The sequence below is a fragment of the Catharus ustulatus genome, chromosome 3, assembly GCF_009819885.2.
Source record: "Catharus ustulatus isolate bCatUst1 chromosome 3, bCatUst1.pri.v2, whole genome shotgun sequence".
In the NCBI taxonomy this organism is placed as follows: domain Eukaryota; kingdom Metazoa; phylum Chordata; class Aves; order Passeriformes; family Turdidae; genus Catharus; species Catharus ustulatus.
Genome location: NC_046223.1, coordinates 49,113,565 through 49,129,878, shown reverse-complemented (window position 1 = coordinate 49,129,878; position 16,314 = coordinate 49,113,565). Strand labels below are relative to the sequence as shown.

The 16,314-nt window shown below is 40.4% G+C and overlaps 1 protein-coding gene across 1 annotated transcript in view; it reads left to right on the top strand.

The window, feature by feature from the left end:
- The window catches only part of UST (uronyl 2-sulfotransferase), a 155,560-nt gene extending 140,318 nt beyond the window's left edge, over positions 1-15,242 (top strand). The window contains exon 8 of the mRNA XM_033056417.1: positions 11,671-15,242. Coding sequence (XP_032912308.1) covers positions 11,671-11,954 — 284 coding nt within the window. The 3' untranslated portion in view covers positions 11,955-15,242. The remainder of the gene's footprint in view (positions 1-11,670) is intronic.
- The last annotated feature ends 1,072 nt before the right edge of the window (positions 15,243-16,314 follow it).

Sequence of the window (16,314 nt, the reverse complement as noted above, 5' to 3'; positions counted from 1 at the left end):
CTCATTGCAAGAAAGACATTGAGGTGCTGGAGGGTGTCCAGAAGAGAACAACAGAGCTGGTGAAAGGTTTAGAGGGTCAGTCATATGAGGATCAGCTGACAAAGCTGGGCTTGTTTAAGCTGGAGAAAAGAAGGATCAGGGGAGACCTTACCACTCTCTACAACAGCCTGGAAGGAGGTTGTAGGCAGGTTGGTGTCTTCTGCCAGGGAATGAGCAACACAACAAGAGGAAATAGCCTTAAGTTGCACCAGGGATCATTCAGGTTGAACAGCAGGAAAATTTTGCTTCGCTGAAAGGGTGTTTGAGTGTTGGAAGAAACTTTCCAGGGAAGTGTTAGTCACTATCCAATGTGGCACTTGGTGCTATGATTTAGTTGACATGGTGTGCTCAGTCAAAGGTTGAACTCGGTGAACTTGGAGGTCTTTTCCAGCCTTAATGATTATATGATTCTAAGACAAAACCTGATTGTGCACTAGTCACCCACTGAGCACCGAGCCTGGGTGAAAACATGTGCCTCAGAGCCCTGTTGTTATGTGTAAGTGCATACACACATCAGCATGGTCAATGTCCCTTCTACACAAATGTACAGTGAACCTCCCAGAGGTGAATTTTTTATCCTTTTGGACAGGCCTTTCTAAAGTTAGCTTGATTGTTTATTTTTTCATTGTTTTTCTTGCTATGGAAACCTTGAATGTACTATTCTCTCAGATAACTTTTTCATCATGTTTTCCACAGAACTTCATTAAAATATTCTGTATTGAATAAAAATACTCTTCTAGTAAGCTTAGCAAATTGAATAGGATTTTGTAGATTCAGGCTCAGATTTGTTGTTTAGAGGAACAGGTGTTGAAATTAGGCACTGAAATGTTGGCTTTTGGTTTTAAATGGTATTTTCTGTGTTGTGTTATCTGATAAGTTTACTTATAGAACTCACACAGCATTAATGCCTTCTCTTCTTGTCACTTGGCCCTTTGGTCAGTAGGCTGGGGATGGGCAGGAGGCTGGGAGAGGAGACAGCCAGGACAACTGACCCAGATGGATCAAAGAGATAGCTCGTACCATAGAACAACATACTCAGTAATCAGTAAAAGTAGAGGTGAAGGAAGGAGTGGGATGTTTGATTTCTAGGATGGCCATTGCTTATGCACTGACTGGGGAATGGGGAAGGGATGTCATTTACATCACTCCCCCCTCACCTCCTCCAGGTTAAACTGTTCTTATCTCTAGACATGAGTTTTCTTGCTTTGTTCTTTTTGTTCTTTCCATCGTCCCACTGTGGGAGCAGCGGGAGAGAGCAAATGGCCACATGGGAGCAGACTATGGCCAACCTGCTTCAACAGGTTTCTCTGTCTTTATACAACTTTTAACTTTGCACATCTTGTAAGTACTGTTGAATGTCTTTATTTCACCACTCCCAAAGATTGCATTGTAGAAAATTGCAATGATCATCAACAAAAGCCTATGCATAGGATTCCTTTTAGTAACCTCATTCCCTCCCAAAACTGATTTATCGTGTAGAACTTTCCCTAATTGTTGTCACATCCTTCCTGGTTTCTGTCTCATTTTATTCTTATTCAGAGGTGTTAACATTTTACGAGTACCCATAAATACTGAAATGGAAAAAGACAGCAGATCATTTTATCTCCTGTTTTGTTAATCACAAGGGAAAGGTTTGTGCAGTATAGCTTTGAAGCACAGTGGTCATTATGTCAGGTCTAGTATTGTCATTAAACTAATGTGCAGACTATCCTGGAAACTTTGATACTAGCCAGTCTCTCTAACACTGGCATGAAAATACTGGTTGAAATACTGCAGACATAAGACAATTTACAGGATTAAGTGCAGGAGCAATGGCTTTTCATACCCCATAAGTCTCTCATTCCAATTCATGTGTGTTTTCAGAGTGTTTAGCTAAGCCCTTTAACAAGTAATAGAGTTAAAGCTGCTGAGAATAGACTTCCTGTAAACAAGGTGATGGATGGCAGAACAATGTGCCCATATATCTCTTCCCTGTCTGTACATTAGTGTTAAATGGAAGTTGAATTTAAAAAGATCATTGAGCAGGCCCTGTTACCTCAATGGATTGTTCCTGGTGCTGGCACACAAGCAAGAATGGTAAGGGTGTGCTGGAGCTGATTGTGTCAGTCGCTGAAGACAGTTGAGAGTTACTACAGAGGCAGCTGTCATTACCACTGGCTGGTACAGATGCATGGAGTGCCTTTATCTTCAAAGATCTTAGTCTCCTAAGTATATCAGAAATTCTATTTTCACACTCCTTCTGGAAGAAAATATATTGCCTGGAATACAGAGCAAGTATATGCATGTGAAGATCTTGATGGTGTTTGAACAGCTTCTGAGCACCTAAAAATGTTCTGTATTCATTTATATTAACCCAAACAGATTAAAATCATACTTATCTTTGAAGTGGGGCCTGCTTCTAAAAGCTCTCATGCATATAGAGAATTGTCAGGGGAAGTCTCCTGCCACAAGTTGCTGAGACACTGCATCCTGTGATACGGCCTCTAAGGGAGCACTTTGGTGCTCGGGATCAAACAGGTCACACCAGACCTAGGGAATTTATTCTGCCCTCACCCCTTTACCTGTGGCTGCACTGCTAAAGAGGTGCTGAGGTTGGCATGAAGAACCAGTGTATTTCTGCAACAGCATCTGCCTCCAGTATTTCTAGGAAAGACAGACTCTCAAATTGCAGCAAATCCCAAGTGTCCCAGGTTCCTCATTGCAAACATGGATGCAGGCTCTTTAACAGAGGCAGTGAAGAGCCCAGGCATGAATTCACCTTGACTTGAGTTTAATGTATTTGTGGAAATACAGCAGGAACTTTGGTCACAGTGAAGTCCTGAGATAGCTAAATGTTTGGCTTATCTTTGTCAGACTCCCAGAGGTCTGCTAGGTGTGTAGGAATTACTGTCTTTTTGTGAGTGAGAACACTTGCCTCTGAGTGCAGGCGTGGAGGGTAAAGTGGATTGCCTGGAGCTTCCTGGAAGGAGGAAAGATTCATTCTTGTTCCTGGTTCATAGTGACCTCAGGGGACATGAAGACCCTGGCCAGCCTTAAGGCTTAGCCCTGTTGGGACATTATACTTTGCCTTCTAGCCTGAACAATAAAAAATCAAGATGTTCCCTCTCCATGAAAAGCACAGGGTGAGAATTGCATTAGCCACACTATGAGATTACTCTCCTCTCCCAGGGCTTCTAGTTAATATAATTCCTTTTTTTTATTTTTTCTCTCTTGCTGAAACAAGTCTGCCTGTGTTAAACAACAGACCCTTTTCCTCAGTTTTGGCCAGAGGAGGAAGCCTTTGTCCCGATCTCCTGGCAGCTGGCCAAGGCCGTTGGGCTTGGGGCCAGGAGGGGGGTGAACTTGAAAGGAACAGTGTGTTGTTTCTACTCTGGTAGCATTCTTCCTTCTTCAGCAGTGCCTTGGCCCCTGGCTGCCTTCAGTCACTCATTATACACAAAAGAACCTAAGGTCAAAAGAGACAATTTTCTCTTGACCGCCTGTAACTTGAAATAATAAGAAATAAAACTATTTTGGGGCTTTCAGTTGTCTGTGTGCAGATACAGCTGGGAGAAAATCTTGGATCTGGCAACTTTCTCACAAGGGAGAAAAGAACCAATAGCACCTTTCCCCCGCCACCCCCAATTTTATTAGCAGCTTTTCTACAGTAACATGCATCTTCCCAGTCCTGTATCTCCTATCAGTTGTGATTTTCCTTGGCAGTGCATAAGTTTTACTACTGGACATTATTTGCATCCTAGTTAGTATTTTTGCTTTAATTTTTCATTTCAGTAATTATATAAAGAAATAAACAGTCATATGTATGCTCTTGGAAGACTCAGGTTTGAGTCTAAGAGGCTGCATTTAGAATTAATAATTTTAAGGCCGTGTTCTCAACTTTTTTTAAAAAACATATAGGATTATTTCCCATTCCTGCAAGGCCTGATACTATAGGGTGGTGGCCACTAAGTTTGAACAGTCAAGAAGTGGACAACTTAGCAAGTTAGGTGTTCAGACATCTTCTAGAAAAGGTATTCACACTGAGGTATCTGCAGTGAAAAAGGTTTTTGCATGTGGTGCTTCTGACTTGGAAGCTGACACAAACAAGACATTTGAAACTTGGATCTGTGAAAGGCTTGAATGGATCCTTGGGTCATTGAGCTTGGCTTCCTGTGTGCCACAGGCCACACAGTCTCTCTTGTGCATAGAGACCAGATACTTCTGGAGTTCATGAAGTTATCCATCATTGATGCAAAATTATCAAGTGATAGCAAATCAACTGTGTTGTTTTGTACTAATGATTAATCACCTTCACCACTTCAAGAAAGCAGTGCCGTACTTCCAGTCTGCATTTGTCTGGTTCATGCTTCCAGCCCTGCAGTACCCATACTTTTCTCACCATGAAAATATGCAGATGCTGTAAACAAGTCACCTCTCAATCATCTTTTTTTGGTAGGCTGACCAGAATGAATTTATCATCTTTCTCCAAAGTGTCCCTTTCAACCCCAGTGTTCATTCTGAGGTTGTTTTCATATTCTTTCTGATTTAGGATGTGGTTACAAAACTGGATACTATATACCAGTGTTTCAGTTACCAATACTATATATGGAAGTAAGGACACCTCCACCTCTCTCTGTCTCTTTCAGACATCTTAGCTTGCACACCATGCCTCTTCATCATTTCCTTTATGGGGACAAAAATCTCGGATAGCAGCCTACCATGACTTGAAGCACAAAGGCAAGATGCCTGCTCTAGATTCTCAAGTGCTGGGCTGTGTCTCTGCAGATTTTCTGCATTGCATAGCTGTGGTGAAGCTTTTCCTGCTCGTAAGCACTGCTGAAATTTGTCTCAGTCACTGCAACTCTCTCTTCTGTCTGCAAGAAAGTGATAATGTTGGTATCTGCATAACCTACTATGCAGCACTGTTCACAATCTGTAACAAACCTGTTTTTAAACTGTGGTTTTGTCAGATCCAGATTTGACTGGATTCATTCAATAACTCTTAAACAGCTATAAAAGATACATTAGAAATTGCAGTGTACAAGCTGCAACCATAGCAGTTGCTTCAAACTAGACAATCCTGGCATTTCCTCTGCAGATGACTTTGGTTTTGGCACCTCCAACTCTGTCTAGTTCAACTTAAAATTTGCTTAATGGCTATAAAAGTACCTGACCACATTCTCATAAGAATCTGCCTGTTCATTCTACCAGTGTGGGTTATTCTTCAACTTTTCTTTTTCTTCTGTGTTAACCTACCTGAACTGGGAATGCAACATCAAAATGCACCAAATAAGGGAGCCTCTTAGAAGTTCCTGCTGAGATTTGTTGCCTGATCTTGTGTGAGATACAGCACATTTCCAGGCTGAGGACATCATCAGAGGCAGTATGTGGTACAGGAGGGTTGGCTGTAGTGTCCCTTGCAGCTGGAAATTCGTGTTGTTGGATGCACAGCTCTGAGCTGGTAGGAGCAAAGGCATAGTACGGTGACATTTCCAGGAAGAGAGTTTAGAGATTTCGTTACAATACTTACTGGTTGAAGAAGAGACTTCAGAGTGGTAGCTGGAGAAAGTTACATATTTGCATTGAAGAGTGTGTTGTATGGCAAGTGTTTCATAATAGTGATGTAATGCCTTTAACAGCTCAAGTAATATGTGAGAGCACTATTGAGTTCATATCACTGTTGCATTGCCCAGTTGACAGCCAGAGCAGTGCAGTGCTGACCTCTGCAATGTTTTCACTACTTGCATAGTGTAGGAAGATGTTTGTAATTTATGACCTTATCGGCCCTTATCATAAGGTACTTCTAATATTTATTACTTATCACTAACTTTTATTTTCTTTTTTCTTCATTTTTCTTCCTTTTTTTTTAATGTCATGCCTCCTTGATGTTTACATCCTTGAACATTAGTAGTTGTTTGTTTACATATTGTTCAGATTATCTCTTTGAGCTCTTCCTGGTTAATCTCTGTTTTGGTATCCCTCTATTTTTCTTTGCCTCCTTACCATTATCAGAGCTTCCTGCATTTTGTCTATCTTAAAATAAATGATGGAATTATATAAGGTTAACAGGGAGACTATTCTTTCCTCTAGTTTCTTTATTCATTGTAGTGGTAAGAAAAAAGAAAGAACATTGTCATCTCACCTAGTTCCATCTCTGTCACTGACAGCCATCATTTTACAGTGTCCAGGCTAATTACAGTCTGGTGTATTTGCTCCCAAGATCCCTGTTTGATAAATAATAGGATGTTCCATTTCCTAGGATTGCAGATCTCTGAAGTTCTGGGAGTTTCCATGACCTCTGGAGAGCTACTCTTTCAGACAGATCCATATATGACCTTTAGGAGATAGGAAATGGCTGTGTGCGAGAGTTCTCCTAATCCCCTGGAGTTAGGAGTTGTTCTGTATCAGCAAAGCACCACAATAATTCAAGATAGAAGTGGTAAAACAAAGCAAGCAGTGCTGTGAGCCTAGCATAACTGTCCCCAGTATGCACGTGAGGGTCTAATCTTTATATGTCATTAAAACTTACACCATATTTTGTTGGTGTGAAGAGAGTAAACTAGTAGTAAATAACTGTTAATAACTGGTTAATAACTGGGATTCATGGTGTTTCAGATAAAACTGGTAGATACTGTGGGAGAAATTGCTACTTCACTTTTCCATCAGTTTTGATTTTTAATATATTTCTGCCTGTTTGGTGTCTGTCAGATTTTTCTCCACCATCCCTGCTTTCCATTAACAAACGGCAGCCTAAGCAAGGTGCTCCATTGCAGAGTGTGGCTGCAGCACACCATCCCTCCTCTGGCTCAGAATCCAGGGACTTGCCTAGGGATGAGACCCCTGAGAGGCAGTAGCCCTGTGACCATTGGAAAGATGTGTGAGCCCAGCACGTCAGCATCTCATCCATTCTCCTCAAACTGTCCTTTTCCAGATACCCTTCAAAATTTCAAGTTTGGAAATCCAATCGGTTGTGCCAGAAAATTTTTTGCTAGCCTGAAGCTGTGCATTCCAGGGGAGATAATTTGTAGCATAGCCATCAGAGCCCTGGTTGGCAGCACAGCAATGAGAGGCAGATCAAGCAGAGACCCTCGCCCCTTCATACATCCCATCTAACCACAGTGACATACATTTATGTCCATTTAAAACTCTGGAGAAGTAGGTATGTGCTGTAACTCAGCTGCATACGATTGAGACACGGGGCCTCCTTGCACAGTTGCAGGAAATGAGTTTGCTGTATCTGTGGCAGCCATCGTGTTCGCACAGCCGTGGGAGCTACGCAGCTCGGCGTGGCGTTCTTCCACCGCGGGTGTGAGCCCAGCAAGCCCACGGTTTTGCTGGCCTGCAGCCACCCTGCACTACCTCCAGCCTGGCTCACCTCTCCTCAAGGCCCCCCAAGGGGCACTGCCTCCCTGTGCCTTCATCCAGGAGAGGCACTGAGGAGCAGCCTCTGCGTGGCACCCCCAGACACTGGAGGGCACATCGTTCTGAAATTTTATTCTGTGGTGGAGAATGCTTTAGGATCATTTTGTCTAAATATGGCAATTCAGGGGTTTTGAAGCCACAAGTTATAAAACTCACTTTTCCCTATGGTTTGGATTGCTGGAGTGAGTAATGTCCATTTCTTAGCAAAAAAAAAAGTGAGAGTGTGGAAAGTAACAGTAAACACTCATCAACTGGTAACCCAAAAGAATTTGATTTTCTTCATTCCTATCTGCATGCCAGTTTAGTCTTAATTCAGGGTATGAGCAGGCTGCATTACTGCAGCCTGCAATAATGGGAGGTTACATTACTGTATAGTAATGTCTGTGTGCAGACATGGTCGGGACAAAATCTTCTTGCAACTGGAAACTTTCTTACAAGGCAGAAAAGAAACTAACAGTACCTTCCCCCCCACCCCCCTTCTATTTTAAGAGCATCTTTTCTACAGTAACATGCATTTTCCCAGTCCTATATCTCCCATCAGTTGTAGTTTTACCTTGGCAGGGCATGAGTTTTATTACTGGATATTGTTTGCATCCTAGTTAGTATTTTTGCATTAATTTTTCACTTCAGTAGTTATATAAAGAAGGGGGGTTGCATTACTGTATAGTACATTCTTCTAGTGATTTAAAATAACGCCAAAGCAAACACGTTTTTAAAAAAATAGCCCTAAGAAGTAAATGGTATAGTTTGTTGCCCTCCATCTGGTTAGCTGTCTCAAAGGTCATAAAATGGGGGTTCTTTGGTGGGGCAGCTGGGTTTATGTAACATATGCAGATTGGTATTTTGGCTTTAAGCCAGATCTACTTAATTTTCCATTTTGCCTCTATGATGAGAAAAGGTGGTTGAGGTGACTTCAAGGGGTAGTTTTGTGATTTCATCCATATTTCTATTAGAGAGCCTTTTAAAAGTGTTTAAGATTAAAACACACTCTAAATAAAATTCAAGTACAAAAAATAGCAGAGTTCACTTGTTTTATCAAAAGGCTGAGCCTGCAGCCAGGCACAAGCCCAGCTCATGCCATCCAACAGCCTACACCTCACAGCTCTTCATACTCTGCATTTCTGATTATTGTGCTGCATGGCAAACAAAGAGAAGCCAGAAAATTTACACAGCCCTTGCAGGCTTCCAGAGTGTGGGTGTTTCTCTCTGGTCAGACATGTACTTCTGTAGTCGTAGGTGTGTACACAGAGCAGAGAATTGCACGCATCCAGAAATCCCTGTGCAACAGCAAATTCACAGGAGGAGTGTGCTGGGCTGCGAGGGTGGCACGGAGCACGGGGCTGCTCCCTGCCTGCACACGAGTAGGACACTGCCTTTGGCCACTGCTGCCCCCACAGACTGCTCCCCAAAGAAAACAGTCTCGTGCTTTTCACCTTGTCATCCTTGGCAGCGCTCCTGGGCTAAGCACAAGTGCCTCTCTCTGCTGGGAGAAGCAGCCACCGAAGGGAGCAGGAGCTGTGAAAGTGGCTTTCCCCACTTACAGTCCTGGAGGGACCGTATAAGTGAAGGGCTTTTTCCAGTGACCTAAATGGAGTTTTCTGTAGCAGAAATAACTTACGTAAAATAAAAACAAAGTTGGCAGGCAGTATAAAGACTTAAGCTAATAAATGCAGTATTTAGTAGTGTATATTTGCTGCTGAATTTGTAAAGAAAACCAGACTGTAAAGCTGGCAGGAGCTATCAGCTAAGCACAATAGAGGAATGTCTTGAAGTGGTCAATAATCATAAGTAAGTTTTCTCATCCAAGGACAGACCGAGTACAGTACTGGAAGGTAGACACCTCATACCCATCAATGGCAATTTGAAGGTAACTTGAACAACTTGACTGAAACTTTAACAAGATGAGACATTTGTTAGTCTGTTCTGGTCTGTGGGTGAAGGTGGTGCAGAGGAGAATAAGGTCTTGGGGAACCTAGATATTTTCACCAAAAATACTTCACACTATTCGCTAAATACAGGTCCTTCTTTCTGTGCCAATGTCTGTTTGGAATGCAAGCATTTCCTGATCCTTCCTCTACACTTTTTCTTAGCTAAACAGCATGTTAAAAATTGCACCTTTCTTTCTGGAGTTTTTGTATATTTTAATAAGTTCACTACTATCTAAATAAAAGTAAGCAAGCTGATAAACAGACTGTAAATACAGAGCATATTTCACCATAGATCACTGTAATTAAAGAACAGAGAGCTCTGTGTACTGAGTTGTTGTATTACTTATATACGACTAGAGGCTGATTTCAGTGTAAAGAACTACCAAGTCTGATGTAAAAGTTCCATTTAATTATACAGTAGTACAATTTAATAGTTACCAACTAATAAAAACCATTCTTTGTTTAGAGAAATGAACTAAAAGTATAGATGTGAAATAGAATTAATGCTTTAAAAATTTTTTTTGTGATTTAGAACAGTGTTGCATTGGTTAAGCTAGTCAGCATCTCTTCGTATCATTCTTTCTACATTTCAAATTAATCTGCCGCAGTTGATAAACAAAACTGACTATTTCAGATATAACTTTTTTCTTCTGCACCAGATGGGTGTTTAATTTTTCATAATGAAATCCAGTGAATAAGAGAATGTCCACCCCAGCAGCACCTGTCTCATGTAGTATTATTAAAGTGTTCTGAGTTGTTTTCCTTTAGTTACTCTTCTCTCAAGGAGGAAAATGTGTGTCCACTGACTGAAAATCAAATTTTTTTACAAGTGTGGCTACCTTAAGCTATATGAATATTAGTCTTTTAAAATTTAAAGAAAGCAGTTCATGTTCAATGTTGTGCTCTGCTCATCTGTTGTACTTTTCAAGATGTAAAATCTTGTACCAACTTTTTGTCTAAAGATTCTTGCTCTTGTGCTTTCTAGATGGACTTACTCGTATTTTATTACTTCTTGGGATAAAAGCGTTTGTCTTTGTTTAAAGTTCCTCTCTTCCCTAAAAAGCTATTCTCGATTTTTTCTCTTGCATAAACATATAGCTTGTGGGATCCCAAGAACAACTTTTCCTGCTAGGAAAGTTTCTAGCATTGCATTCCTTAGCTTTATGTGTAAGCAATTGTTTCTCTGTAGAGATGTTAAGCATGTGTTAAGCTTTGCTGGCAGGTGTTTCAGAAGACCTCCATTTTTTATGCTCACATGGACAAAGTTCTACCCGTGGTAAAATCACATTTTGATTCAGGGACTCCCTGTGGAAGTGAGGGTGGTTGCTGCCACTGGAACCCAGTTGGAAACATGAAATAGTCTTTGTCGTCTGCTTCCTCCATGTAAGCTTTTTCTTCGCCGTCCTTCAAGGCCTGACCCTTTTGAGTACTTCTGACTTGAAGAACTGGTGTTACAATAAGATTTAGCTTTCCATGTTATATACTTAGGATGAAAATACTTAGGATGCTCTAGTAGCCTATTGCCCTCTAGAAAAGAGCAAAATTATTGCCTTCAGAGTTTACACCTCTTTCAGACACATTCATCTCCAGTGCTAGACTCATCTATTGAGAGGGAAGGGAAAGAGACAATTCAGTATTTTTGTTAGTAATCTAATTCTTTATCAACAATAAAAGGTTTGTATTTCAATTTACCAAAGCAGGCGAACAAAATAGTAGTGAAATCTTCCAGGGTATGACAGGAAGATGAGTCTGCTTCCATTAACAGGACGAGAAAGTTAGCAGTCGTATTTGATCCTAAGGTGTCGTGGTGATGCCAACAATCCTTCAGTACTACCCTGAGATGGATTCAGGTTTACAAGCACCTGTTTAGATTTGAACTATAATAAAGCACAACTGAGACAGGTCACCATATGGCACACAGAAAATAATTGATTAGTGAAGCTCGGTGATGTGCCTGACACCAAATTTCCAAAGCTAGGCAAGATAGTGGGTTTCTCTATGTGTAGCTCATGCTCATAGTTCATATGACATGGTTTGCCTTTTCAGATAACCATTGACAATTAAGATCTTCAGTGACCGCAGACAAGATATGTATGAACTACCATATTTAAATATGCCAGTCTGACTTCAAACATCTGTATTTTTTCATATCTTGTTAAAAGTAAATCTATTCTTAGAGACAGCTTGAACTCACTTGTATCAGTTATGTAGTAGGGCAATGCCTTAATATTTAAATTAAGAAGTTTAAGTCTGGTCTCACTAATCAGCACCCACCATGTTGCTTGTTGTTCTTTCTTTACAGAACATAGGAAACTTGGCAATCTGACTGTGACAGTGAAAAAGACCGTCCCCTCTCCAGAAGCAATACAGATCCTCTACCAACGCATGAGATATGAATATGAGTTTTATTACTATGTCAAAGAACAATTCCACCTGCTAAAGCGCAAGTTTGGACTGAAGTCTCATACCAGGAAACCAAGTCCCAGGCCTGAGTTCTTCATTCCTTCTCCCCTGGAAACAGAGGAACCAATAAATGATGAGGAAGAAGATGATGAAAAGTGGCTAGAGGATATCTACAAAAGGTGATGGATGGAAGAGCTATCCTTTCTCTTCTCGTGACCCCTCCAGCTTTCTTAAGATTTTTTTTAATTATTATTAAAAGTAATTCCTTAAGGAACTGAGTTAATGCGCAGCGGATTTGAAATGGAACAGAAGAGACCGACCATTCCACATGCTGGAGCCTTTGGGAGATACCTGATTTTGCAGGTTTGATTCATTATACAGTGTTGGCTCTATAGCATCCTTGCTATAGCTTAGTTCAAGAGAGAAGTACCTGCCATCTGTCACAAAATAACTTTTGGAATACACAATAATCCTTTGTGAACAGCAAAATACAAAAGAATAGATTAGGAATTCTTGAAAATTAAATCTTACAGATTCTCATCTCTCTCTTTGACCAGAAACAAGTCTTCATGGCATAACACTGTAGCATGAACTACCAGCAAGTGAACTAGAGGCGGTGAGCTGTTTGGGAAGAGTGCCTGTTTCTGTCCAAAGCACACTGGTATCCCAGTGGTATGGTTAGAGCCATTGCTTTGTCTTCAAATCCAAGGATAACAGGCTCAGGAGGCTAGGTAGCAGCTCCTTGAATTACCTGTGCTGGAAGAGCAAGGCTGCTGTTCTGCCAAATCAGTACTAGTGAGTGTAAGGCAAGTTACAGGAACCAGGTATTTTTGGTAAAATCTTCTAGTTCATTGAGTGGGAAAAGTTACTGGGTCAGTGAATGGCAACAACAAATTTAAAGTGACAGGCAGAGATTTATTTCAGCAGTTGAGTATGTTTCTATTAGACTCTAAAGAAAAAGGTGTAACATATGGGGTTTTTGTTCAAGAATGGTATTTTTAGATTTTCATTATTCTTTTGGGTCACAAATCCAAAGAGATACAGAAAAAACTACTCATTAAAAAGCTCAGGTGATCTGGAACTTCTATTAAGCACGACCTGTATTTCTGCAACTGCAGAATTTAATTGTTCACATCTGAACGCAGCTTCCCCACCAGCACAATCACCATACTCCTGCTTTTAGTGTGGCTAGAAGGAAAATTGACAAGATGAACATACACAGCTTCTCTAGTTGAAATATTTCAGAATCATCAAACAAATACAAGAAGACTCGCTCTCCGAAACCAAAGCTGATTCAGTGATAGGTTATTAAGAGAGTCACTGTGAAAGCTGCCCTTGTTAATCACTACAAATATTATCTACCAACACTAGGAAAAGGGACCAGTGGAAGCTGGGAGGAGAAGGAGAAGGAGCACCAGTATGTGAGGTGCTGTTGTTATTCAGGTGTCCCTGGAGTGGGATTCCCTCTGATGTATGGATGTGCTGGCTGTTGGGCAGCCTGCCAGTCCTGGTGGTGCAGAAGCGACAGACCCACAGTCAGCTCTGGGCAGAGCTCTTTGGCCTTCTGCTACACAGCAGAATAGGGGGGAGTTTGGGGTCTTGGTGGGGCCTTGGCCTCTTACACACTGTTACAGTTTCCAGAGAAAGCTGGACTAACAGGAAGAGAAGCAGGTACAAGATGTTGCAGCTCCTTGTCAGGATGAGGACAATCCACCTCTGTCTATCTCACATCCTTTCTCAAACATCTACCAGAAAATTTTTGGTTCCTGTTTCACAACTGCCATCTGCAAGGTCATACTTCAGTTTGCTGTATCAAGCAAAAGTTATTTTGTGATGGATGAAGCATATAAACTCGGGATCAGCTCAAATGGGCTTTCCAAGGATTTTCTCTTCCATGAGCCTGCTGAGAGCCAATAGAAATTATGGTCAGACTTTACCTATACACAGAGAATGAAAAAAAAAGAGAGTTGAGACAAGATGCTAACTTACGGAAAATGCTAGGAAGAAGATTCTGTTCTCATTATTAACATCCCAGGTTGGTGGTAGCGATGCAGTACTGTGGGGGAGCACATTAAAGAAAGCTGAAAATGGTAACTAACATATTAGCTAAAATATGAATCTGCTGCATTGTATATTTTAAGTGGTTTCTATGAAATTACATTGAAAGAGTAATGATTAGTTTACACACTGTGGAGTTGTTATATTTTGGAAAGAATAGTATTCTCATGTTTCTGAAATTCTGTTTCAATCCTTTTTCTGCCAACATTTTAACAGAATTATAGTCACTTAACACCTTCACCCTTCCTGAGAGTTCACTGCCACTTACAGTAAAGTCTGTTTCTATCTGTTTGTTTATTTAATGGTATCTTCAGCCATCACTACTTATAATCTAAATACAGAAGCTGCTTAGTGATTTATTCGCTAGGTTTTAATATTGTTGTATTTTCGTAACAATCAACCTGGCCTCTCCTCCTCAAACAGTAATTCTTAAATTTATCTGGCACATAGCATCTAATATTCCTGGTCCTATGGCCTATTTCTCTGTCATTAAATATATTTTGCTTAACTTTTAAAAGGTACGTTATAAGCTGGTAAATCTTTGACTTATTTATTGAAACTTTTCAGCACATTCCAAATTCTAAGTTGCTCAGGAAGAAGTTGATTTAAATAATTATATTTGGGTCTGATTAATATTTCTTAGACAAAAAGAAATCACTGTAAGCCTTTAGTCCACAAGATCTTTGTAGAAAGTGCCAATGCATATAATTGGAGATCTTTGTGGGAGGAAAAAGGTGGCTGTTCAACACTTAGAAAAATAAGAAAATGTATGTCTACGTTAGCTTAGCTTTAAATGAAAGCAACATATGTTTTGGAATGAAATCTTCTGTAACTTATTCACTACTATCTCCTGAAATATCAATAAGCCATATGATTCTTTGTTTTTCAATCCAACGATGTTTAAAAATAAAACTTGCACATTTCTTCCTGGCGCCATAGTCCTCTTGCTTACACTAATTTTCATGCCTGGATACAGGGGCTGTGGGTAGGACACTGGAGTTGCACCCAAGAGAGCAGGGTTGGATACAGCATAGGACACCCTCTGGAAGTCATACTTGAGCAGTGAGACTGCAGGTTGCTCCTGGGTTATTCCATCTCCCAAACAATCCAGAGGTCTGAGCTGAAGTCCAAATTGTTTTATTCACCTGAGATGTGTGGTCAGGACATCGAAGTGCATTGTCCTGTGTTCCATGGCTGCTAAGTAGAAGTTTTATCCAGGAGAGAAACAACTTAGTCTCCATATACTACATTTTTACTAGATATGGTATTTGATGGCCAGGCATAAAAGCTTCAGTAGTCAGAGTGATGTTACAATGTAAGTGAAGTATTGGTGCTTTCACACTAAAGAGAGAATCAACTGTTGTTAAAATGCAGCATTCTGGAAAAAAAATAAATTTTATTCTTAAGTTTCAAGTGACAATGACAAATTGTGCCTTTTTTTGTTTCTGTTCAATTTACTTCCCTTCCACATGAATTTTCTTGGTGATGCAGGGCTAAGTCCAATTATCTCAAATGTTCTCTTCTTGCATGTAGAGAAGTAGCTTGGCAGAACTGAAAGTACATGAACCTGATGGTATATTTAAAGCATTCCAGTTTCTTTACAATTCTTTTATCATTGGATCTTTGATGAATCGTTTGAGTGTTAGGATGCAGAATGGTACATTATATCATAAACACACGAGCAAAGCCACAAATTTTAAATGCTGGAGATCACATCTATGAATTCAAGCCATGGAATTTTTCCTCTTTTCAGTATTTGATACAATAAAATTTGTACAAGTATTTGTACAATAAAACATACAGGTACATTTTTGGACTAGCAAAGGAAACCATACTGCATGCCAGGTCTTATCCTCTTCTCAAACGAAAAAACATTGTCTGCCAAAGAATAAAATTCTACATGCTTTTAAAAAATAAAGACCTGTAATTCCCAGCTCACAGTAATGCTGCTCTGATCTTTCCCTCCATTTTAAGAAAGGGAACATCTGTGATTGTTAGAACATTAGCCTAAAACAACATAGCAACATTTTTGAGAGCTAAAATATTATAATGCAGTACCACAGCATTCCTTCTGTTTTATTTTTAAGGACTCTGCCTTTTTTGCAAGGAGTTCAACTAACACAAAAAACACTGTTGATCAGTCTCCTTGCATGAGCCAAGACCAGAGTGAAGAACCAAGTGTTGCTGCATATCGACCTCCACGTGCAGATTCCATGGGAAAAACAAGGGTGTTACCAAGCCTTGGAAGTGACTGTCTACTGGCAATGGAATCACCGGATCCACTATCGCAGGGTCTGTCCCAAGGGAGGGTTTGCAGGGTTAGGCTCTGCTTAAGTACCCACAGGTATGGCAGGAAGGTGCTGGAAGGCAGCTCCATGAGAAACGGCCACTGGAGTGTAAAAAAACTTCACTGCAGAATATTTAAAGTGAATGGGAAAGGATCTTAGTTTGAAGGTTGAAAGTTAAATTGCAACCAGCATAAATC